The sequence below is a fragment of the Sardina pilchardus genome, chromosome 16 (genome assembly GCF_963854185.1).
Source record: "Sardina pilchardus chromosome 16, fSarPil1.1, whole genome shotgun sequence".
NCBI classification, from domain to species: Eukaryota; Metazoa; Chordata; class Actinopteri; order Clupeiformes; family Clupeidae; genus Sardina; species Sardina pilchardus.
Genome location: NC_085009.1, coordinates 10,457,605 through 10,484,445, shown reverse-complemented (window position 1 = coordinate 10,484,445; position 26,841 = coordinate 10,457,605). Strand labels below are relative to the sequence as shown.

The window sequence follows — 26,841 nt, the reverse complement described above, 5'->3', positions numbered from 1 at the left end:
GGAACTGTGCATGCAAGGAGCTCGCCTCACCGTAAAGAACAGATGGCTATGTGCCTACGAAATTAGAGGGCGCGGTCGTGTAGTGTTGTGCATGTGTACACAGATATTGTAAAGTAGGGATTTAATGCAAAAATAGAGTGCACGCAACACACACGAAATTATATTCGATACAACTCCTTCCGTATGGCTTGTTAATTGCATGCCACTTCATGGTTTGAATTTCTATAGGACCGTTTAATGTGTAATTTACGGTACTACGGCAGTAGCCGTCAACATTGTACTTGTTGTGTTCCTTTCAGAGCAGGCACGGTGCAACGTGAGAGCCGAAACCCGTGCGGCCAGCTCCTCCCACCTCGTTCCCACCTTAGCCAATCAGAATAAAGTAGGCTATGAGTAGGCGGATCGTTGCTGAAAAACAAACCAATAACATTTCTTGAAGTAAACGCCTTGAAAAAGGACACACATGCACGTGTATCTTTGCGTGTCCACTGGCGTGGTGAAGGCAAATGTGTGCCACACTATCTGGAAGTACATGAGTGCGGCTGAACATACCCAGGACACTAGAATCAAACCACCGACCTTTTTGTGGAGTAGTTATTATGAAGACAACGCCTCGACACTGACACCAGCCATCAAGAGCCGGGGAATAATATATCCTATATATCCCGCTGCTAAAAGGTGAGAAGGATTAATCATAATGTTTTGCTATTACTAAGGTGACTGCAGTCTTTCGCTTTGTGACTTGATAAAGTAGACAACGCCTTAATTAACAGCTCTATTTATTTGTTGGCTGTTTTGACTGCTCAGTAGGTTACCCTGCGTGAATAATGTAAATTCTCCTGTATTGTCCACCCGTGCCTTTCGCTCCTCTCACGTTGTAAGCAGTAGCCTATGTCCGGTCAATGTAAAGCAATCAGTGATTGTCATTGTATAGCCAGTTGCTGCATGATGAGATTATTTTGCCTGGAATCACTCTGAAAATGGTCCCAATGTGTCTTTAACATAGTCTGCATTATCATACAAATAGGCTATATCACGGTTTGGGTTTGTTGTAACAGACTATGCTGTTGAGCGTGTTGAAGTTCTATTGCCATCCAGCACACATTTAGCCACTGTTTATCACGGGATGGACTATAATAGAGTGAAGGAAGTGTCAGTAGGTAGAATGGATCTAAAAAAATGTTGCATAGCTCTGCTTGTATCGGCACTTGGGCGATGTACGCTTGTGTTACCATATGTAGTTGCACAAGTTGGCCACAGCTCACAGAAGGCGCATGTGCGCATATGTACTTAACTTGCCGTCACGCTCTCAAACACAGGTGGCATCAAATAGATGTGGAGGTAGACTGTTTAGTTGTCATCTCTCCAGGAATAAAATGAAAAGACGACAAGTGCGTGGGTATGCGCTGATTCCTTAGCCTACAATTGAAAGAGCTCTTTTTTTTTTAGTAGCAAAGAAGTAGGTTAGGCTATTAGGTATTTTCTATAACACATGTAGCCTACACCTGAACATAATCCAGTGGAGACATGTCATACTGAATAACCTATGGAGACCTCTGGTGACTCAGTGACTATCAGAAGTGACGGCCAATGCCACTATATCAGCTTCAGTTTATCAGCTGGCCAAGACTGCTTACCCCTTTCCAAAAAAGTGAGGTTTTTCCATATTGATAGATTGATACTTTATTGATCTCCAAGGGAAAATTCAAGGAATACCTTGACAGGCAAACAGATGCACAAGTACTTAGAATGAAGGTCAATCTGTGTCAATTTGGTAGGTCACCTCCATCGTGGCCGATGTTGGGGTTGCCCGTGTCATTTTGAACAGTGAATGAAGGACAGGCTACTGTGAGAAACCAGAACAGTTTTGTTATAATGTCTATTTAGCCTGTGTGAAGGTACTATTCATACCCATGAGAATCCTCCCACCTCTACCCCTCACCATCTCTTTAATATGCCTCATTTCAGTCTGTCATCCAACTAATCCATCCAGTAGTGTTTATTTCTGATCAGTCTATTTCTGCAGTATGCCAGGGTTGTGCAGCCAGCTGAGGCATCTGCACCACAAAATGTAAACAAATTCCACTAGCCTATAAGTGTCCAGTCTGCTTTCATCCCCAACGTGCTGCTCAGAGGGCAGCATGGAGACGGGTGGTGCAGCAGCACCACTCTTCATTGCGGTCAGATAGTATCATGTCATCCAGCTGGTGATGAGAGAGAGAAAGAGAGAGAGAGAGAGAGAGAGCAGTGTGACACAAATTAGAAGGGATATGCTAAGTCAAGCAAGAAGAGTCTAAAGGGAGAAAAAGGGGGGTTGCCTCAGTGAGTGTCAACGTTTTGATGGAACCCGTTGGCCATTTGCCTGCAAAACATGCCTGTCGGACATGTGATAGCTCTGGGATGAGGATGTTTCCGGGCTGTAGCAGTTCACTGCTTGCACAGGTGGAAATTGTCTGGGCTTATCTGAATAAAATTAGGTCAACTATAGGCTTATTTAGATGCTGTATTTCATGTAATCCATCATACGTGACGTCTGTTTGTCATCTCAAGGTGCAAAAGGAAACCCCAGCTGCTTCGTAATCTCTACGGATTTGCTACTTGCTCCTTTTGCCAGAATAGAGATGTAGTGAAAGGAACATGGTAAAAAGATGTAACTCAATGTAACAAAGTGGCATTAAGCCAAGGAAAGACCTTATCTATATCTCAAGGAGTTTCTGTTTCCATGTTTAGATTTTTTGGACACTGAGACTGACTAGGTCAAAAGCAAAGACAATTATAGCAAAGACAACATTCAGTATAATATTGACAACAAAGCGTTTCTTATTCTTTATATTGGACGACACCATGTAAAGTGATTGTATTCTTGGTTTTCCAGTTTCTCTGTATGCTCTCCTTGAAGAAAAAAAAGGCTTACTGCATAGCAGCTGCCTAGCGCTCGGGGCATTGAGGGTGTTAGTGGACTACAAGAACTGTGTCACTTGAGAATGCCATGTGACCTCTGCCTTTTGGAAGATAGTGATACATTAGTTGGATGACTTGTGTCCACTGTGAATAGTTTGTATTGCTTGTAAGGGTTGCAGGCTAGGAATGCACCTGTTTTTTTTTTTTTTTTTAATATATATATCCTTAATTACAAAAAACCTTAAAAACCTTAATTACAAAATTGCAAACACACAATAGAAGGACTATAGATAGTTTGAGACAACGAATTGCATATGCAAAACCTCAGCAAACAAGACACAACATCCTCATTCCTCAGACCAAAATGTATGCGGGTAATTTGCAAATCAGTCCATTTTATTTAGTTATTCACTCTGTACATAAAAAAATGAGTCATATGAATAAAAGTGGTGACTTGACTTGATGATCCTGTATGAGACAGACAAATACTGTGTAGGCTATAATACATATGGAATTTATTCATGTGCACCGCCACCCCTCTGTCTTGCTCCATCTCTCCTTTGGAGCAAAGCCGGGTATTGGGTTGCGATTCAAAAATAAATAAATAAAACACAAATGCACTGTGGGAGTTATAGGCTGGTGGACTGGCAGACTCGCAGAGGTGACATCCCAGAATTATAGACACAAAGGGATTCACTAGAGTTAGGCTAATGGCTCTGCCTACGTCTTTCATGTTTCTGGTGGCGTAGGTAACTATTTCAGACCTGTGTGAAAGGCTTGAATTGACAGAGCAGAGAGTGTTTATCTTTAGGCAGACTATTGTGAGAAGGACCTGGAAATAGCTTAATCATGTAGTATATCTGAGAAAGACGTCAAGGAACTGGCACACAGCAAGACACCAGAACACAACCTCAAATTAATAGCTCCTAATGTATCCTAGTATAAGTTCTTTTGTTTTAGTCAATGGTTTTATTTCAGGTTTTAAGTCAATGAGTTTATTTCAAGTTACCATGCTATCTGAAGGCTAGTGTTAAATAGTCAGTCAGGGTATTTTGTCAGACAACTGGGTCTGCATTGAGGAAGTTCAGTAGGCTAAATTATTAAATTACTTACAATATGAACGAAAGCGTGGAAGCGCAGGTGATAGTCGCCTACACTCAGAATGTGCTCGAGCGATGGACCAATCGCAGTCCAGTCTGGGGGGAAATGAGAACGGTAAACTCAGTCATTGGCTAGTGGAGCTGACCAGTGAGGAGCGAGGAGGGCCTAACGAAATCACTGCTCTGTACACGTGCACTGAGTGTTTACATGGAGCGTCGTAGGCAGACCTGGTGGAAGGCCACCAACCAATCGCGTTGCTCCATTACGCAATGATTTCTACGGCGGGCGAATAATCAGAAATGAGCAGCGAGGGCGCTGTTCTGCCGTCAACGCCACCAAGCAGAAGAATTCTACCAATTTCTGCCTGCCATTATAATACACCGAGGGAGTTTTCAAGTTGCCTACGGTCAAATCCTCTCCACGAATCACCATTTCAAACCGGCACGACCATAGCCGTTCAAACCCTGTGTTGAACACCGCTAAAAAGCACGGAATATCCTGAATATCGCCCTCTTCTTATACCGGTGGGTGAATTGTGCTGCATTGTGCTGCTTTTTTGTTCTGGAGCCGGAGTGTGAACGCAATTTTGCTGTGTTCGATTTGGTCATTGCCTAGAGTTTTATTCTAAATGAGTATGTCAATAACGAATGTGTTCCCCCCCCCCTGCGCTGTAACGATAAGACAAATGTATTAACCCGTCTGGATGCTCGATGTTCACTTTCCGAAATCGTGTGATGTTGTGGTCTATACCGATAGGGAAACGCCAAAGCAAGCACGCAGCGACTGTCTTGTCGTGCGCTCTCAGTTAAATTAGTAGCGCAGGCACGGTATAGGGTGCACGGCGCATCATTAGACACGGCGAGCACGAGGCTGTAGAGGAGTGTTCAGAATCAGCAGGTGTCGGGTTAGCGTTTTAATTTTGTCTATCCGCAAGGCAGCTTCAGTAGCCTTTATGAACTAGATCTCTTGCATTGAGACCCCTGTCAGTGTTCATAGTTGATCAGGAGAGGAGAGTAGAAATCGTCATGCGCAGAGTTGCTCAGAGTTTTATAGAAATTGGGAAACACCATCCCATTTATTGATTCTGGCCCCATAGTTCTGTAAAACAGGCGATTGTGTGGTACATGACGGATGGCGGTCAGTCATATCAGAACTTGCCTACCAGTGATTCATCCTAGTTGCATAATATTAATTGCATAATTGACATTGTCTGTGGTGGAAAACATGCAGATGGTTCTCAGTAGAACACCAGCTAAATGTGTTTGTTAGTGGTCGGGCTCTCAACGGGTAGGAAACTCATGGTAAGTCATGAGAGCTTAGTGAAGACTATGGATGCTGGGCAACTTCGGAAAGCAAGCTTTTGTGACAGCAGAATGAAGGCAGCTGAAGATGTTTTTATGGATGCTATAGGCTTTTCTTTATGCAGAGTAGGGGGTCTTGTTTTCCACTGGGTTGTTTTTGTGTTGATTCCTGCAAGTATGGAGATGGGTCATGACAGGTGTTACCTGTGTGTGCGTGTGCATGTGTTTATGAGAGAGAGAGAGAGAGAGAGACGGAGAGAGACACAGACAGAGAGAGTCTGTGTCTGTGTGAAAGTGTGTGTGTGTGTGTGTGTGTGTGTGTGTGTGTGTGGGTGGACTGGCTGCAGCATGCAGGCCGCTTCTCCAGCACACACGGCAGGCCGGTTCAGACTGGAGGAGAGGAGAGGCTGTGGGAAGTGTGCCTCAGTACTTAGATATACCCACGCTCACATCTGTCTCTACTGGGATGGGCTCTGAGATGCATGGTGAAGGTCCAGCTGTCCATCATGTTACTGAGACCTTTCTGGCACATTCTCTCTCTCTCTCTCTCTCTCACTGTTGCCTCTCTTCCTCTGCTATCAGATGTCCCATCAGTTGATGTTGGACCTTGCACTCTTATCTGGCTCTGTTTTTTGTTGATGCTCATCATCTGGTGTTCTGGCAGCATATCTTGTTCAGAATCAAAACAGTGTGTATTCAGGTATTGCACAACTTTTGTTGCTGCTTATAAAGGTTACTGATCTACTAAAGAACCCCTTTAAGCCATTACCATGGTGTACTATTTGCGAGACCAAATAACTGGCCTACCTGGACCAAGTATGCACATACCCAGACTTGTCAATTGGATTTTTGCTGTCTGTGATAAAGGCTCTTGGTTGAACCAGAAGCCACCCAGGGTTAGAGGTAGGACATACCCTTCCCTTCCAGGTGAGGCGTGAATAACCTCACTCCTCTGCGCACACACACACACACACACACACACACACACACACACACACTTGTTTTACAGTGTCACAGTGGTTACTTCATAGGTTGCCATTCACTGGCTTATAGGATTACTTGTCTCGGAGGCAGAAATAGGTGGCAGGTGTACGAGTGCGTCAGTAGAATGTGCAGGACATGAAGGAACCGTTCCAAAATAGCCGCTCAGAGAGCCGGGACAGACCTGACAACACTTTTAGACCGCAAGCGTCGAGAAAAGTCGTGCGCACTTGATGAATTAGCCCGAAAAAGTGGGGCTCATTTTAAGGTTCATGACGCAGTACATGGGAGATGGATCAGAGAGTCTTTGCGTGTTCACTCGCACCTTCTCTTTCTCTCCCTCTCGCTCACTCTCTCTCTATCTCTCTCTAGCTCAGCATCCCTCCCCTCATTTCCCTCCGCATCCTGGGCTTAGGGATGGTTGGCATGGTGATATGCATGGTTTTTCATCCAGTCATAAATGAAGCCCTCGCTCCTCCGTGCTCCTCTCGGGAGACACAAGTCACTAAGGGGCAGGGTATAATTTACGCAGCCGAGTGTAATTTAATTTGGATAAAAGTCGACACTTTGACTACACCGCCTCAAGCAGGTGTCGAACATATTAAACAACTTGATTAAGAGAGAGAGAGAGAGAGAGTGTGTGTGTGTGTGTCTAGATCGCTTCACTGTACAAAAAAAATATATCAAATTTTCATGAGAGCATTTCGGATTTTTAGACGGCCAAGGTTTTATTTTTGGTTGTGTTTTGTTTTTTTCATCATTCATGATCATAAACAACTCAAGCACAGGCTGGCTGGACAGTGTCTGCCACAGCGCTGGCAGAGACCGCCGGCCCGGGGTATTTGTTAATGTCATTTGGCACTCCTCCAGCATATCTGGTCATTCACTATTTCCCTGTGTGTGTGTATGTGTGTGTGTGTGTGTGTGATTTGTGTGTTTGTTGGAGCTGTTCCAGGTCTGGTCAATTGGTGTTTGTGTATGTGTGTGCGTGTGTGTGTGCCAGAGGGTGGAATAGGTGCATGCGTGCTTGGTGTTGCAGCCTCCCCCCTCCCGGCGTCTCGGTGTTATTCATGGCGCTGGCCACTCATGCTCACATGGCCCAGCCTGCGCTCAGCCTCTGAAGCCCGGGGAAGGAGGAGTCATCAGAGTCCACCACTTAGATGCATGGGGCCACACAGATTTGACTGTATTATTGCCTATGTTTTTGGAACAGTTTTTACAAACCATGTTTTCCCATTAACTCAACTCATATGTGACTGGTAAATGCTATGAAACATTATTATTGCTGATACTGAACAATTAAGTCAAATGCATGCATACTTTTGGATAGTGATTAAGAAGTGCGTAGTACATTTTAAAACAGAAAGGAAAATGGACTCTGAAAAGCTCAGGGAGACAAATAACCCCTAGATATCTGTGGACTGATGTGTTTGTGCACACATATCTGTGTGTGTGTGTGTGTGTGTGTGTGTGTGTGTGTGTGTGTGTATGTGTGTGCCTGCATGTGCACACACATGTGCACACACCCCACCGTTGCCGTTCCCTTTATAGTGTGTCCACTCTTTGAACTGAAAAGGTTGCGTCCATTTGAAGCTGCGGTCGCACAGGTTTCTCAGAGGATTCCCAGGCACACTGACTGCACTTCAGCACCGCTGTTCTTTCAGAGGATGGGTAGAGAACCCCGGGGATGAGAAATAGCCTATTCATGACTGGACTGTATTACTGGACAACTGGTGGTGTCTCCCATGGTCTGTCCACTCAACCTCACGGTTCTTTTTCCCCCTTTTGTCTGTTCACAGGTGACTTTTGTCGGAAGACGTGAAGAGAACCCGTGCATGATTTCAGAGGAGCGGCAATCGAGCCGAGGCTGAAGGAAAAAGAGAAAGATTATTCTCTCTCTCTCGTTTTTTTCCACCCTTCGTCGTGCAGCAGTCTGCTTCACACTCTACCCAACGGTCCATCTGGCTGCTTCAGTGGTAGCCAAATTTGTTTTGTAAGCGCCTTTTTTTCTGGTCAAGCTCTTCTCCAGGCTGAGATCTTTCGAAATTAACAATTTTTATGTATAGCTGCAGTTGAAAAACAATACCTGTTCTTTCACCTGCATGGTCACATTTGATCATTATTTCATTCTCGTTTTGTACACCTGTACCCACCCTATGGGAATCATCATTGTTTTGAAGCAATTGACTGACATAAAGACAATCATGATTCAATTGTTCTGCAGACCTTGCAGTCCCACATAGTCGACAGTTTATTTCCACCTTTTCCAGTCTCGCCGAGACAAATTGGCCAAACACCGTGATCATTCAAGCGGCCAATCAGAACTGTAATATTAGTATGAGTTATGAGAACCATGACGCTGCCCCTAGCAACGGCTCACGGGGCGGAGGCGGTCAGGCCGACGAAGAGGACGAGGCCGGCCACGGGTCTCCCGACATGAGCGGAGGCTCCACGTCGCCGGAGGGCGTCAACCGGGACAGCGGCTCGTCCCCGAGCGGCGCGTCGGGAGGGGCCGGCGGCTCGTCGGGCGGCGGCGACCCGCAGGGCACCACCTCGGACGACACGGACGCGCTGTCGAGCGGCAACGACTCCGGCGAGCGCGAGGAGCGGGAGAACGGCTCGCGCGGGATGCAGTTCCCGCGCAGCTACCAGAGCTCGTCCAACGGCAAGGACTCGGGGATGATGCTGGAGACGACGGAGAGCAACAAGAGGTAAGGACACAAAGCACGTCCTTGGAATCAGTGGACACACCGACAGCCAGTCAACCATGGGCACACACACTGTTACCTAACACGAGAAAGGCCCACATACAGTATATATGCTTTGCTTGAGTCTTGCATTGAGACTCAGTGTTGATCTCAAACCCTTAGGCTTTCATCTGATTCTCATGGTCATATATATACAGTATATATATATGTATGTATATGAGTTTTAGACAAGCCCAATTATGGATTATGAAGTAGGACTAGGACGTTTTCACTTTTCTACTGACTGACCCAGCGGTCACCTTTCTCACAGGAAGGGCGCCAGGCGCATAGGAAATGTCAGGCTAGTGTTGGGAAGTTCGTACAGGAAGTGAGAGAATTAATATGACCGAAGAGGGCAGGGGGATTTCCAGATGTGGGCAATAAGACAATGAGGTAAACGGAGAGAGGTTGAAGGAAAGGCGCTGAGTCAAAAGGGAGCGTTAATGAAAGAGAGGCCTGTGCACGTCAGCCAGAACACACACACACACACACACACACACACACCCTTCACTTCGCTCTGTCTCTCTTTTTCCCTACCTCCCCCGTCCTCCCTCTCTCATGTTATTTAAGTCCATTTTGATCGCTAAAAAGCTCCCCTCCGTTTTGTCCCCGGTAATGTTCTCTTATCTCGTTATCCTCTCCTCCCTTAGCCTCCTTATTCTGTTCTTGTTCATGTCCTTGTTGTTCCTGTCCTTCTAGCGGGCACCCCCTGCGCGGCCCCTTGCACTCGCGTCCTCATTTTCTCCCTCCCTTCCTGCATCTTCACCAGACTCCTTTCATTCATTCGCTCTCTCCCTCTCTTTACCTCTGTTTTGTCATGCACTCTTTTTTCCTTTTTTTTTACTCCTTTCCAAAGTCCACCTTCAGCCTCTCCTCATCTCTGTCCTCCATCTTGTCAACCCTGTTACCCTCCTCTCCTCTGTGTGTCTCCCAAACGGCAACATTTGAATGTTTGTGTTCCAAGATATATATGCTTAGTGTCTCTCTCTCTCTCTCTCTCTCTCCCCCCTCTCTCTCTATATCTATCTCTCCCTTGTTCTTTCTATCTCTCTCTCTCTCCCTCTCTCTCTCTCTCTCTCGAACCAGCTCAAACTCCCACAGCCCGTCCCCCCCCAGCAGCTCGCTGGGCTACAGCCTGTTGAGCGGGGGCAGCTCGGAGCGCGACCCCCCCAGCACCAGCGGCTGCAGCAGCGACCAGTCGGCGCGCGTCCGGACGCAGAAGGAGCTGATGAAGGCCCTCAAGGAGCTCAAGATCCGCCTGCCGGCCGAGCGCAAGCCCAAGGGACGCTCGTCCACGCTCAACGCGCTCAAGTACGCGCTCAGCTGCGTCAAGCAAGTCCGAGGTAGGTTTGTGTGTTTGTGTGTGTGTTTGTGTGTTTGTGTGTGTGTGTGTGGTCAAAACACCCTCTTTTTCTTTCTTTCACAATGTCAATCGGAAAAGTGTAAGAGTGTGTGTATTTGTGTTTCCTTAGCCAATCAAGAGTACTACCACCAGTGGAACATTGAGGAGTGCCATGGCTGCAGTCTGGACCTCTCCGCTTTTACCATCGATGAGCTGGACAACATCACATCTGAGTACACCCTCAAGAACACTGTACGTACACACACACACACACACACACACACACACACACACATTTGCATATAGATTCAAACAGTGCGACCTTCAGACATAGGAGGCAGACTGTACTGTTAGAGATATGAATCGTTTGGCTGAAGCAAGGGCTAATGCTCATTGTGTGCCGCTAGCACACAAGGCTAGCTAGCTGTCTCTTAATGAGGGGAATGAGGGAGTTACATACATAACCACTGACACATTCAAATCTAATCTAATTCACGTCAAGAGTATTTATAGAGTGGTACTCATTTCAGAGGCAAACCACACACACACACACACACACACACACTCACACTCCACACGCTAAGTAGATGTTACCGCACAGTTAGATGAACGTTGATAATTAAGCATGTTTTCATTCACTGCCTGTTGTGCAATCACACAATTAGTATCAAGTGTTCCAGGGTCAAGCCTTCAACCTCTCACATGAATCCCTCATTAGCCTGAAATGTTCAAAAATATAGTTCAAATCCATTAGCATTCCTTTTATGATAATATTATTATCGCCATTTTTTTTATTGTTCATATAAATCCATCGTTTTCACCCTTATGGGTGAATAATTAAAAGGATGCCATGGTCTATCATAGTTGATTTGATTTTCAATGGGAAGCAACCACCTTTTGATCTTTAGTCTTACACATTTGCTTTCCTTGGTATTCTCTCCATCTATCATTTCTTGTGCGTCGTCTCTCCTCTCCCGTCTTTCTTTATCACGACCAAGACTCTTGTTACCCTGTGAACTAAATCAATTCTCATCAAAGACACCCTCTCTGAGGTGGGGGGGGGGGGGGGGGGAGGGGAATGAATGGATTGAATGAATGGATTTAAACGGCCAGTCACCAGAGATGCCTCACTAAATCGCCCTGGGTAGATTGATTTGGGCCGATTTGAAAGATGGCCATCTTATTTGGCGGTCGTTGATGACTTTAATGGGGAAAAGCTCATGTTCTGCATGTCTGCTTATCATGATGAGGGGACATTGGGTGATGTTCCTGTACGTGGATGGGCTCACGGCCAGTGTTCTCCGGGGGGGGGTGTTCTCACTGTGCCGCGTCTTTCCCCTCCACCCACCATCTCAAATCGTCCTCTCTCTCTCTCTCTCTCTCTTAATTTTGCGTTGTTTTTCTTTCTCATTTCCCCCTGTCTCCCTAGAGCCCTTCTTTTTTTTATTCTTCGGCTCTCTCCGTCCTCCTCCCCTTCCGCTACCTTTTTTTCCCCCTCCCCTGAAGCCACACTCATCTACCATGTACTCATCTCTCTCTCTCTCTCTCCCTCCCTCTCCCCCCCTCCAGGACACCTGTTCGATCGCCGTGTCCTTCCTGTCGGGCAAGGTGGTGTACATCTCGCCGGAGAGCTCCTCGCTGATGCGCTGCAAGCCCGAGCGCCTGCAGGGGGCGCTGTTCTCGGAGCTGCTGGCGCCGCAGGACATCAGCACCTTCTACAGCAGCACCGCGCCCTGCCGCCTGCCGCCCTGGGCCGCCTGCATCGGCTCCGGTAAGACCGAGACTCCGCGGGGCTCAACGCCAGGGGTCAGAGGGCACGGGTTATTATGGGATGAACATTCCTGCGCCCCTTAGCAAATATATTTTTTATCTCTCTAACACACATACTGTACACACACACACAAACACACAGGAAAAGAGTCTCCTGGCTGATTAATCGTAAGCAGCAGGATTCGGAGGTTTTGTCTACAGTCAAGGAGCTTGTCTGCTTGTCCCAGTTGTTCTATTTTTGTCAGATTTCCAAATAGTGGCCACACACACACACACACACACACACACACACACACACACACACACACACACACAGAACAAGATGATCTGAAGTTGCTTGCTCATTTTTGATAATCGTGTGTGTGTGTGTTTTCCCTCAGCCTCCCCGCCAGTGGACTGCACGCAGGAGAAGTCGATGTTCTGCCGCATCAGTGCGGACGCGCTGCACGGCGGCGAGATGCGCTACTACCCGTTCCGCCTGACGCCCTACCAGCTGACGCTGCGCGACTCGGACGCCGCCGAGCCACAGCCCTGCTGCCTGCTCATCGCCGAGAGGGTCCACTCGGGTTACGAAGGTACACACACACACACAAACACACTCTTAGAGTATGCAGTATGCCATATACTCAAGTACAACCAAGTATAAATATAGATTATATTATTGTGGTGATCTACGCCTACTTCAAGCCCAATTTTCACCTTTTAGTGTGTGTGGTAAGGTGAAGGTGACATAAACCCACTTTTCACTTGACCTGGTAACATTCTCTCTCTCTCTCTCTCTCGGTCCTCCAGCCCCCCGTATTCCCCCAGACAAAAGGATCTTCACCACCAGCCACACTCCCAGCTGCCTCTTCCAGGAGGTAGACGAGAGGTCAGTCTCTTTCTCCGAACGCTCAGACAGTCCCTTTCTTTCTCTCTCTCTTTTCTTGTCTATCTCCATCTGTCTCTCTCTCTCTCTCTCTCAAATCAGAAATAGATGCTTCAAGCTGTGAAAATGCTGGTGGTCTAATGGACTGAACCAATTAGATGTTGTTCCTGCAGAAGGGAAATATTACCGATAAATATTTAATTTGTTTTTAACATATGACTCCTGCACTATGATATAGTTATTTGTGATGACATGTTATAGGAATTAACATGCCATGATTATTTCTCCAAATAGTTTGCATCTAGTGTTTTTGTTATGTTTGTCCTGGCCCTCCTGAGTTACCATGGCGACGCGGTTATGTTTGTGTAAGGTAACTACTGCACTCGAGTTGTGTTCTAAGGAACATTTCTGTGCTTGTCTTGCAGAGCGGTGCCGTTGCTAGGTTACCTGCCACAGGACCTGGTAGGCACACCAGTGCTGCTGTACGTTCACCCCGAGGACAGACACATTATGGTGGCTATTCACAAGAAGAGTGAGTGCACTGTTTGTCCATCCATCCATCCATCCATCCATCCTTTCATCATTTTCCTTTCATCTTCTCTGTTGCTCTCTTATTCTCTCAGTCTTTTTTTCTTCCTCTGACCCTCAAGGTTGAGCTGGAGATGGACCCCTTGAGATTCTCTCCTCTCTGCACTCTTTCACATGTCTCATCACTTCTTTCTCTATTTTCCTCCATTGTCTTGATAGCTCTGTTTTTCTCTCTCTCTCTGTCATTAGGGCTGCTGCACACAGATACACACACAGGCACAGACACACTCGCAAACACACATGCACACACATCTTTAACGAATGTTCGTTAGCTTGAGAGTTGCATTCACTTTGAAATAACACTATATACTCTGAGCTAGTTGGTCATCAGTGTCAGACTGGTCCTGCACCGTTGCCAGAAACTCCTACTTTTTGTTGAGTAACACTTGTCACCTGGACTATGAATTCACCTTCTACTCATTCTCACCCTCACCTCCATCTCCCTCTCTCGTTCCCTGTCCCAGTTTCCCAGTTGGTCACTCGGTCGGTTCGGCCCCCCCGCCTGGTCACACTCTCCCCCCCCTCCCCCCCCCCACCCCCCCCCCCACCCCAAGTCCTTCACACTCACAAAATGTCCACTTCGTATCTCCTGTCTCACCTCTTATTTCTCTCCTCTCGCCAACACAAACAAGTTTCTTTCTTTCTTTTTTTCCCACTCTGTTCACTCGCTTTTTAGAAATAGCTGGTCGGGCTCTCAGGAGCTCTTTGGTACACCTGGCCTCACACAAACACACACACACACACACACACACACACACACGCACACTCTTTGTTGTGCTTGTTGGAGGAGCACTCTCTCACACACTCTCCATCTCTCCTCTCTCTGCCCCTTTAGTCCTCCAGTTTGCTGGGCAGCCCTTCGACCACTCTCCCCTGCGGATGTGCGCGCGCAGCGGGGAGTACCTGACCATCGACACCTCCTGGTCCTCCTTTGTCAACCCCTGGAGCAGGAAGGTGGCCTTCATTGTAGGACGCCACAAAGTCAGAACGTAAGTCTGAGCGCACGCACACACACACAAACACACACACATACACTTACTGTATACACATTTGCACACACCCACATACAGAGTAGACTCACATGCAGTGACATTTTTACATCTGGTGGATTAGCATTTTTGCACGTTGCGCGAGCATCGAAATGATGTCAAACCTAGAGATTCGACAGCAGCAATCTGTTGCTTGCCCTAGGCACTAGAGTCACAGCACAGTCTTTCATAAGAACCTGCAAGGGGTGACCTGCAAGAGTTGTCTGTAACCATTGGATACCACTCTGGATTCCCACCTGCTGCCTGAGGCGCACAGTGCCGTTAGCTTAGAATCTAGCGCTTGTGCGTATTTTTAGCACCATCTTCATTTCTTATGAAACACGAGGACATGGAGTTGCCAAAGACCAGCTAATGACTCCATTTTGACTCGCAAAAACGGTTTGCCACGGTGTTCTATTAGTGTTCGCTTCACTCTTACCTCACTTTCACAGATTCAGTGAAAGTTCCTTTTTTCTTTGGAACTTGGAATTTTTCAAATGCTGGCCCTAAACACACATGTACACAGAACATACACACACACACACACAGAGATTGCCGATTATTCGTCAGTAGGTCACATTAGATACCAGGTGGTTGATGGAACACATGGTGGTTGACTGATGTGTGTGTGAAATGTGTGTGTGCGTGGTGTGTTTCCTGTGTCTCACACCCAATGTGTTTGAAGATGTTGGCAGCATTGTACTGGGTCACAAACACACAGACACACACATACAGCCACACACCCACTCTCTCACACACACACACACACACACTGACTCACGCACACACACACACACACACACACACACACACACACACACACACACACACGTGTTTTCACCATTAACCCCTCATCTTCCCCCAACCGTTCCCCCAGGAGCCCTCTGAACGAGGACGTGTTCACCCCTCCGCGGGCGGCCGAGGCGCGCTCCATGGTGCCCGAGATCCCGCAGCTGAGCGAGCAGATCCACCGGCTCCTGGCGCAGCCGGTCCACTGCGGCGGCTCGCAGGGCTACAGCAGCCTGACCAGCAGTGGCTCCCACGGCGGCTCCCACGAGCAGCACCAGAGCGCCGCCAGCTCGTCCGAGAGCACCGGGCCCGTGCCCGAGGACATCATCGCCGCCGCGCAGCTCCTCAAGCCGGTGAGTGGACGTGCGCACGCACACACACACACACACACACACACACACACACACACACACACATAAGTGGACATAAACACACACACACAGGGTCACAGATTAGCCCACACATGCTCACATATGAAAATGTGATGTTTATCAAGTTTGCATGAGAGTGCAGTCAAAGCACGCACATCCTTGATTGAAAATTGGGAGCCGGTCTAAAGGCAGACCTTTTGTTATAGTCAGCCAAAGTTGAGTTTTCGAGATGTGCGCGGTGCCCTCGAGCGTCTGAAACGAGAAATGAGATCACCGTGATTAAGTCGTCACCGCTTCCCCCAAATCTATTTTCCTGTAACCTTCGCACTTTTACACATGAATGTGGGCATATCTCATACGGCCTGCCCCATGAATAGACAGAAAGAGCAAAAATTACTGTCGCTTTTTGCATGGCCACATCCATTTTGATCATATTCAAAATTATTCAAAGGCATTCACATTCAAATCGCTCCTGAAAAATAGACCACTCCGGCTCAGCCCTCACTTGTCATTAGTCACTTCACGTTGTCAATAACGTCCCGATTTCCATAAATGATTTGTTTCCCGCTCCAGATGACCTTCCAGCAGATCTGCAAGGACGTGCACATGGTGAAGACCAGCGGTCAGCAGGTGTTCATCGAGTCCAGAAATCGCCCTCCGCCACGGAAGCATGCCAACACCGGTACGGAACTCACACACGCCACAGTCATATCCTGTTCGTGCCCTCAGAAGAATGTAGTCGCCCCTCTCTACAGAAAGATATGTCAACATTCAGAGGGGTCTTTAGAATAGCCTTAATTACCTCTGGACATACCAAAGATGTTTGATCGTAGAAACTAACCAACTAAGTAAGGTCACTCCTTAAGAAATGATAAACTGTTTACTGACCCTCTTGAAAATAATGTGCCAAATTATTTATCTTGGCAAACGCGCCACACGTGAGAGTTTGTTAAATAAAAGTCCTCTCCTCTCGTGTTCCCAGGGGCCAGCGGAACTTTGAGAGCCATCAGAGGCTCTGAGCCAATCGGCAGCTTGAACCCGCAGACGGTCCTGCCCCCCAAGAACACGGCTCCCTCTCAGCTCATGAGGAAGGAGCCGCCCAGTGCCTACTCCTACCAGCAGATCAACTGCCTGGACAGCATCATAAGGTGTGTGTGTGTGTGTGTGTTAGTGTGTGTGTGAGACTATCAGTATGATTGAGTGATCCCAAATGTGGCCCAAGGCAAATGAATCTAAAAGGATGAATTCACATGCTTTTCAGATATGTACACATCACTGGTGCACATACTGTAGTAGTCATAAGAAAGCGTACAGAGACACCACACACATTATAGTAACGTTATTGTATTGAATGGTAATTCTCTGCACACTTTTAGCTTGAGGTTTTTTGGTTGTGTGTGTTTGGATGTGCTTCGGTCTCTCTTGTTTTCTTCGTTCTCTCTTGTAACCGTACCCCTTGTTTACTCGTTCCGAAGTCCTGGCCTCATCTCCTGCGCTTCTCCTGTTGCAGGTACTTGGAGGGCTGCAACATGCCCAGCACGGTCAAGAGGAAGTGTGGCTCCTCCTCCTGCACGGCCTCCTCGACCTCTGACGACGACAAGCAGCAGGAGACTGCAGGCAACTCTGAAGGTATGCACACTGACCTAGGAACAGCCAGGAGACGCCACAATCAGTCACAACCTAAACACAGCTTTGCCCCGTTATAGTGCTGACTATTTCTAAAATAGGTCTAGGTACCACACCAAAAAGAAAAAGTGACCCTGAACTTAATCCCTGCCAAGACCCAAAACTGGCTTATGCCAGTGTCTTAATCCGCTTTCACACCCAATTAGGCTGAATCAAGTAATTGACTCCATCCAAAATACTGACGTCTATCCAAGTACCCTTTTAAATCCTCTCACTCCCTTTCAAATTCTGGACTATTCTGGACGCAGGCAGCGTTCCAATTCGCATACTCCTGTACTTGCAATGCCTAATATGAGTTGGGGATTGCAAGTACAGCAAAGTGCAAATCGGAACACGGTCGTGGCTATAAATAGAGCACTGTAATTACTTGCGGGCTGAAATTATACATGGCATTGAGCTTTGTCCATAAACTGCTTGTTTTTCATTGCATTGCAGCAACTGACACATTACCTTTTCCAGCATAGAAAAGTAATTGTTGTTTTGAAAGGTCATTCACTCATGAATATTAAAACATCTTCAGCATGACACTGAGATGTTTGCAGTGACAGCAAAAAGTGTTAGTTAGCTTGTGTGCGTGCGTGTGTGCGTGCGCGCGTGTCTGTGAGAGAGCGAGAGCGATCTGACAGTGTGTGTGCCTGACTTGCTAATAGCACAGTGTGAACAAATCAAGACTTCTCAGCACAAAACCGGTGACACTTTGAACGTTGCACAAAAAAGCTTGACAACATCATGGATCGTGACTCATGGAAGTTTGTATGTGTGTGTATGTGTATGTGTATGTGTATGTGTGTGTATGTGTGTGTATGGGTGCATGTGTGCATGCATGTGTGTGTGTATGGATGTATGGTTGTGTGTGTGTGTGTGTGTGTGTGTATGGAACACCACAGGTCCGGCGGTAGCTCTTGTGGGGGAGGCTCCTCCTTTACCCCCCCTCGCATTGCCCAAACCCGAAAGCGTCGCCTCGGTAACCTCTCAGTGCAGTTTCAGCAGCACCATCGTCCACGTGGGAGACAAGAAACCGCCTGAGTCAGGTAGTCAGGCTGAGTGTGTACGTTTGTGTGTGTGTGTGTGTGCGCGAGTGCGTGTGCGCGCGCGCGTGTGCTTGTCATCCTCTGTAGCCTCTCTTGTTCCATACTAAAGCTGGCATTAGTCATTAGTCACAGACATCAGTCTCTGTGTACGTTTGACATACTCTCTTGCTCTCTTTTTTTCCCCCTCTATCTCTTTTTCAATGTGTCACTCGCTCACCCTTGCATCGCTCTCTAACACTGTCCTCTCTCTGCCTCCCTTCTTTTTTTTTCTCTCTCTCCTCCCCTTCTCCCTGTTTCACCCAATCAGACATAGTCATGGAGGATGCCCCTCCCACCCCATCGTCAGCACCTCCCACGGCCCAAGTGTCGGTGACCCCCGCCCCCACCACTGCCACCACCGCCACCGCCTTCTCCCCTCCGCCGGTGCCCGTCACGCCCACGCCCGCGCCCAGCCCGGCGCCTCTGGCCTCCGAGAGGGAGTCTCGGCGAGGTGGAGGAGGAGGTGGCGCTGCGAGCAGGCGTGGCCTGACGAAGGAGGTGCTGTCGGCGCACACGCAGAAGGAGGAGCAGAACTTCCTGTACCGCTTCCGCGACCTGAGCCAGCTGCGCGTGTTCGACCCGGCCACGCCGCTGAGGAGGCACACCGCTACGCCACTGGCCAGAGGTAACCACACACACACACACACACACACACACACACAGAGACACACACACACACACACACACACACACACACACACAGAGACACACACGCACGCGCGCGCACACACACACACACACACACAGACAAAGCACCAGACCACCAGCCACACTCCTGCCTGACATACTCTCAGACACAACCTCACACACTCACACACTTCTAGAGTGTTCCATGTTGTAATGTGTATTTTCCCCTCGTAGCTCAATGGTGTTTTTTTGCCCCCAACGGCACCTTCCAGGCAGCACAGCCTAAAAGGCACTACCTTTACCCTATTCCTAACCCTAACCCCCTCAACCCTCATCCTACCCCTAAACTGAGGGGAGTAGTGCCTTGAAGGCAGCGCTGCCTGGAAGGCACCATTGAGGGCAAATAATACCAAAGACTCGGTAGCTACCACACCACTATCAACCGTAACCCTTCACTCTTCCACCGTCCACAAGCATCCTGATTAGAAGGAATGCACAAGCATACACACATAACATCCACGTGCTTACACACACACACACACAAACACACACTCACATGAACACATACAGGCACACGCAAACACACATACACATAGCATCCACGTGCTAACACACACACACACACACACACACACACACAGATAGTATCCATGTGCTAATACACACATTCGCTCACACACCTACCACACCTATGGTGTCTCTTGTTTTCTCACTCACACCCACACACACATGCATCACCACATATGCAAACATCTCTCCTTGTCGCATCGTCCAATCTGTTGCTCACCTACATGTTCACGCGTCTATGTAGCGACATGTGCTTTTTTCCTGCCTTGGTTTGGTAATCTATACGTCAAGGCTGGATGTGACCAGGCCCATCACATGTCCCTTTTTTTTTTTATAGACGTTTCACCCTCGTCACCTTTTCTCAACCCATTTCAGCGGCTGAAAATTGGGTCAAATCTGGTCGAATCATCTGTTCGCTGTTAGATATGTCTAAACGACGAATAAAAATGACCGTATTTGCCGTTAGTGGCATTTGGAGCACCAAGACGGCCCGTTACTTTGAGCTCTTAGCTCTCCACTCTCCACACATTCCCATGTAGTGCGCCTTAGCAGTGCAGCCACCTCCTGCAGTCTCCGCTGTGGATAGGTTGCATAAGTATGTGGGCGAAAGAAAAAATGCTACTTGAGTAGAAAATGACACTCTGCTCAACAACACACGGTTGGACTGTGTGAGGCTAGATAATTGGGCTCATTTGATATGGACTATGGAGGCCTTTGTGTGGCTGACACGTGCACAGCTGAAGTAGCGCTATAACTTTGATGAAATACAACCTTGTTTTTTTTGTTTGTTTATTTGGGGGGGTTTTTTGTTCATGAATTCTTTTTGTAGAACAGGCACTGGTTTGAAGATGTGGAAAATGTCTCGCGTTGAATCAGGAGCTGCACTTAATGTAATAGCTGCGCTTCGGTTCACCTCAGCTCTCCTTTCCTTTCAGTGGACGTTCAGCTCCCTGTGCGGCCTCTGTTTCGATGTATTGTGCCGCTAAATGCGCTCTTAACTGAATTAAATAGTTGTTTGTATCCAGTACCATTCTCCGTCAACAGGGCAGTGCAGACAGGTCTCTAGGCGATAATAGGCTGTGAAACACCAGACAGTATTTTACAAGATCGTAAGCTAATAGATTTAGCTATGAGATAGATGGTGATGGGAATCATTGTAGATGCCATTCTTAAACACATGCACACTGCACTAACATCATGTCGTACTCGGACTGTACCATCATTTTTCCCTTTAGCATCAACTAAATTTCTCTATGTAAATGTTGCATATGATCTGTAATGGGATTTTTTGTCCTATCAAAGATTTTGTGATAGGATTTTGTAATTTATGATCAATTCCCAAATGCCATACAAAAAAAATATATTGTTCAAATTATTCATGCTATGTCATTTGTTCTCCACAGGGGTGCGCTGTTCCCGTGACTACCCTGCAGCAGGCAGCAGTAGTCGGCGTCGGGGCCGGGGCGGCAAGCGCCTGAAGCACCAGGAGTCGATCGACCAGGGCAGCCAAGCCTTGCGAGGCCCCACGGGGCCCCCCGTGCCCACCCTACCGGCGGCCCCCCTTACCTCCACCTTCCCCCTGGGGCCCCCGACCACCTCCTCGTCCTGGCCCACGTCCGTGGGCTCCCAGGCCAGCCTGCCGTCGGTGTCCTACCCGCCGGGCATGCTGCCCCTCTACCCGCTCTACCCGCCTCTGACCGACCCGTCGCTGCAGGCCGGCCTCCGCTTCCCGCTGCAGAACGTCCCCATGTCGCCGCAGATGGCGCAGATGCCGCCCATGCCGCAAATGCCGCCTATGCCGCAGATGCCGCCTATGCCGCAGATGCCGCCTATGCCGCAGATGCCGCCCATGCCGCAGATGCCCCAGATGCCGCCCATGCCGCAGATGCCGCAGATGCCCCCCATGCCGCAGATGCCCCCCATGATGGCGTTGGTGCTGCCCAACTACATGTTCCCGCAGATGAACGCGCCCCTCGCCCAGCCGGCCCTCGCGGCCACGGGCATGGGCACCGTGCCCTTCTTCAACCCGAACTCGGCCTTCGTGCCACCCTTCGCCGCGGCGGGCGCTGGCGGGGTCATCCCCGGCATGGCGCCACTTCCGCCCAGAAGCCTGCAGCAGCAGCAGCAGCAGACGACCGCGACGCCCACCCTCGCCCAGGGGCCCCGCCCCGCATCTCGCTCCAGCACGCCGCTGTCCAGCAGCCAGAGGGAGGGCGGCGGCGGCGGGGAGGAGTCCATGCTCCTGCCCTCCAGCCGGTGCTCGTCTCCGCTCAACCTGCTCCAGCTCGAGGAGCCGCCCAGCAGCCGTCTGGAGGGGTCGGCCCAGCAAGCCATGTCCACGGCAGGGGTCAGCGGCCAGAGAGGAGGAGCCGAGGACTCCAAAGACAATGAGAATGTGAGTGAACATGCCATGTTGCCCTCTCTATGCTAACTGTCATGTTATCTTCTCTCTATGCTAACTCTCATGTTATCCTCTCTATGCTAACTGTCATGTTATCTTCTCTCTATGCTAACTCTCTATGCTAACTCTCATGTTATCTTCTCTCTATGCTAACTCTCATGTTATCTTCTCTCTATGCTAACTCTCATGTTATCTTCTCTCTATGCTAACTCTCTATGCTAACTCTCACGTTATCTTCTCTCTATGCTAACTCTCATGTTATCTTCTCTCTATGCTAACTCTCATGTTATCTTCTCTCTATGCTAACTCTCATGTTATCTTCTCTCTATGCTAACTCTCATGTTATCCTCTCTATGCTAACTCTCATGTTATCTTCTCTCTATGCTAACTCTCTATGCTAACTCTCACGTTATCTTCTCTCTATGCTAACTCTCATGTTATCTTCTCTCTATGCTAACTCTCATGTTATCTTCTCTCTATGCTAACTCTCATGTTATCCTCCATGCTAACTCTCATGTTGAAGTCTCTTTTCATCTGAGGGCTTTTGTCTTATAGTACCAACTGACTTAAAGCTCATTCTAAATCATTGCGTTGTTGTGTCTCCTGTGTCCACAGGGCGAAGCCAACAATGACGCCATGTCGACCTCGAGTGACTTCCTGGACCTCCTACTACAGGAGGACTCCAGGTCGGGCACAGGGTCGGCCGCCTCTGGCTCCGGGTCCTCGGGCTCAGGGTCCTCTGGATCCGGTTTGGGATCCTCGGGCTCAGGCTCGGGCTCGGGCTCGGGCTCGGGCTCCAACTCCAACTCCAACGGCTGCAGCTCGTCGGGGAGCCGGACCAGTGAGTCGCCCCCTTAAACTGCCCGCTTGGACTGACGCCCAATGGCTAACGAATGATCTTTACTGTTCTTTTTTCACACACGCATACACACACACACACACACACACACACACACACTCACGAAACATCAGATACAAAATTGTAAAAGTTTACTCTCACAGTCAGGCTACACTGAACGAAGAACCAATGCAGAATGTATCCAGTAACACTAATCTTTCACAATAATCAATGAAACTAACTAAACAAGACTAGCTACGGAAGAGAGGGCTCTAGCGATCACAGAGATAAATACTGTATGTATATTTCCTGCGACACATGCACATGTTCCGCAGATGTTCTGCATCCGTTCCATGTTTAGAGTAGCCTGGCTGTCAAGACACCACAGAAACGCACACATTCCAGACACACACAGAAAACACACCACCATTGCACGCTCAGTTTACTTTTATCTAATGTTGCAGAAAACAAACCAGACACTTCCTCTGTTCTGAGGCTTTCCTGTAACACAGATACAAGACAGAGGGACATTTTTTCAATAATGTATCTAAAAATAGAGCTTAAGTACCATACTGCTACATAAGAAAAAAAACAGTGTCATTCGTTGGTCTCCCTCTCCCTTATTTCATTACACATTTTGTATGAATTGGATATGAGACCATAAATCAAGGACTCATACAGTATTTACACAACTCCATCTACCTACACAGACATGTTTACAAACACATGACTTAAAGGATACCACTCAATCCACCACACCACACACTTAACTCTATTGCATTCTCCCTGTTGCCTGTTTGGTCCAAGTCACCTCTGACTTTACCCTTTGGATGTGTTTTCTCTTTCCCCCCCTACAGGAAGCAGCCAGAGCAGCAACACCAGTAAATACTTTGGCAGCATCGACTCGTCGGAGAATGACCACTCCCGCAAGCAGTCAGCAGGTGGCGACGGCGAGGCTCAGTTCATCAAGTGCGTCCTCCAGGACCCCATCTGGCTCCTCATGGCCAACACGGACGACAAGGTCATGATGACCTACCAGCTGCCCACCAGGTGTGCACTAATGTCCTTGCTCGCAATGGAAATGAAACCTGCGTCAATAAAGAGTATTTATAACAATAAGTAGTCGGATTAGATTGGATTATGTTAGATTAATTAGATTAAATATTCCAAGCATGCAGGGCCCTTTTTGACCACAGGTTTATAGTTGTGCCCAAGAGTAAACATCATTTTGAGTTTTTGAGAAGTTTTAATACAATGGCAGTATTAATTCGAAGTATTAATGTTATTGTGTGTGTGTGTGTGTGTGACACAGAGACCGTGAGACGGTGCTGCGTGAGGACCGGATGGCTCTGAGGGCCATGCAGAAGCAACAGCCGCGCTTCACCGAGGAGCAGAAGCGAGAGCTGAGCCAGGTCCACCCGTGGATCCGCACCGGACGGCTGCCCCGCGCCATCAACATATCGGTCAGTACCCCCCCAGTTCCTCAAGTGGCCATCACAGAGTCAGACACAGCTGTTAAAATAATCTGTCAGTCTATACTTAAGAACTAGTGTGCGAAACACTACAGTTTAGTCCAATTATCATGACATTATCTAAGACACCGCTCAATACATACCTTAATCTGGAGTGCTGACCTAAGGTATAGGTGCATCACTCCAACAACGGCACACAACACCTATAGTTTGCCTGCCAGCATTGCCATTGGTTCATTTGAAAGACTATTTAACTGTATACATACTATTCTCTCTGATGATTGCAACCAAACAGTCTCTGAAACATAGAATAGTGCTCTGTATGTTTGATACGATTATATATATTTTTTTGGTAATGTTACCATGAAGTAATGTGTCAGCATCAATAAATACATACCAGTTGTCCTTCAATGGCGTCTTTAAAAATAAGCTTTCCTCCTCCCTTACTGCATGGTTGATTGTTGTTTTTCTCATACAGGCATGCCAAGGGTGCAAATCCCCTACCACCACCGCCCCACCAGCACCTCCCTTCGACGTGGAGATCCACGAGATGGAGCTCTGCAGCGCGCTCACCACCACAGAGGAGGCCGCCGCGTCCGCCGAGAAACTGACCCCGGCCGACACGGCCATGGAGGAGGGCGACGCGGAGGCCGAGAAGAGGAAAGGGTCCGAAGTGGTGGTGGTCGAGGACGCAGAGACAGACAATGCACTGGGCAAAGACCAGGAAATGGCGACGGAGGAGCAGGAAATGACGTCGTCACAATCGGAGCAGTCGAAAGTCATAGTGATGACGCACTGACTTCACTAAGCAAAGAGGGCAGCAGTGCTGCTTTTCGGGACTGTTATGGGACAAGACGTGAAGGTGCTCACTGCACTCTGTCTGCTCCCAATGCCTCTCCCACAGAGGTTTTTACTTACTGACCGTTAGCAGTCTTAACGACAAGACTACGGTCACGGGACGTTGTTGACGGTTCTCCCACAGAGGTTTTTACTTACTGACCGTTAGCAGTCTTAACGACAAGACTACGGTCACGGGACGTTGTTGACGGTTATTGTATGGTACAGACTTCTTATGTCTCCTGGTATAATTTTTTTTTCTCTTGAGAGAGTTTTGCTCAGAAGTGCAATCAAGCGCAAGACAAGGCACTAAGCAAATGAATGTCGTTTTTATAAGAAGGTGAAATGGCCACTGTAATGTGTAGACAGTAATGTTGCAGCCAGTGCTCCCCCCCGAACCCCCCTCCCCCCAACATAGAGGGATTTGGTTTAATCCACCCGGGTTCATTCCCGCTGGGTAGTTTTATTTGGCAAGGAAAAGAGGGGGGATTTACCTGCTCAGACCTCCTGTGTGTTGTTCTGTGGAATGCTGCCTGGGGGGAATGCAAATGTTCCTCAGTATTTCTTTTTTTTTTTTCCAAACTTGTGTCTGCAGAAAGTTTTTCAAACACTTATTTTTGTAGCTGAAAAAACAAAACAAAAAAAAAGGTCTGTGAAAGCAGTCTGTCTCTGACCAAAATTTACTCCAGAAACAAGACCTAAACAAACCGGTTTACCTTGTTTTATGACCAGTACTCTTATTGTTTTTATACTTCGTCATTGTACAGAATGTCCTTTCCATGAAGTCTTGTGTATAACGGGTGTTGATGAAATCCGGAAGTGGATTGTTCAGATACAGACACGGAATACACTACAACACAACAGAAGTTGTATATATCGTCATGGTAACAAGCGGGTGTAGTTTGTAACTCCGTATTTGGGTTACATTAGCCAGGAACCTGTTGATGTTCACATTTCACACTATGTATATTGTCAGGCGCACAACAAATGAACTCTGATAAGTTGGACATTCCACGACTCTTTGTGGACTCCTAAGAAGTATCAAGGCAACGGTGTCTATGGTAACCACCTAGCCAGTGGCCCCTTGTAGGGGCCATTGTCTACTGATTGGACAGAGGCATTGGGACATTGCCATTGGCCAGTGCCTGTTCTACAGCTTGGACGGAATACCCCAACTTGACGAGGATGGAGGTGACGACTAGAGGTGGATGCATGGACAACAAAGGGAGACAGGATTAAAAGAGTCTTTGGACAACATGGCCGAAACACTATTAATGATGAAGAAGACACCAGACGAGGGAGTCACACACTCTCTTTCTTTCTCTCCTTGTCTCTATCTTTTTCCCCATTTCTCTCTCTCTCTCTCTCTATGACCAACATCTCTCTGCAGCTATTCCAAGTGGTCGTCTTGGTTGTCATCTCTCTCCTATTTCCTGTCTGTTTTTTCAGGGTGATGTGATTCTCTGCTTCAGTGGTCCTCAGCCGTTTGTATTTTTTTTGTGAATTTCTTTATATTGGAAAAAATTATTATAATAATAATAAAACAATGAAATGAT

At 47.9% G+C, this 26,841-nt stretch overlaps 1 protein-coding gene across 2 annotated transcripts; it reads left to right on the top strand.

Moving 5' to 3' along the window:
• Positions 1-507: 507 nt before the first annotated feature.
• per1b (period circadian clock 1b) lies at positions 508-26,841 on the top strand. 2 transcript variants are annotated; one of them, XM_062517103.1, is made up of 20 exons: positions 508-678; positions 8,084-8,995; positions 10,118-10,374; positions 10,504-10,625; positions 11,943-12,144; positions 12,524-12,718; positions 12,936-13,014; positions 13,437-13,543; positions 14,435-14,588; positions 15,505-15,769; positions 16,361-16,469; positions 16,770-16,935; positions 17,298-17,416; positions 18,361-18,504; positions 18,812-19,168; positions 21,141-22,132; positions 22,754-22,979; positions 23,834-24,026; positions 24,289-24,439; positions 24,927-26,841. In XM_062517103.1, exons 2-20 carry the CDS (start codon positions 8,622-8,624, stop codon positions 25,245-25,247), a joined length of 4,533 nt encoding a protein of 1,510 aa, XP_062373087.1. In that variant the 5' UTR covers positions 508-678; positions 8,084-8,621; the 3' UTR covers positions 25,248-26,841. The 2 variants fall into 2 exon arrangements, with proteins under 2 accessions (XP_062373087.1, XP_062373088.1); XM_062517104.1 differs by lacking the exon at positions 18,361-18,504.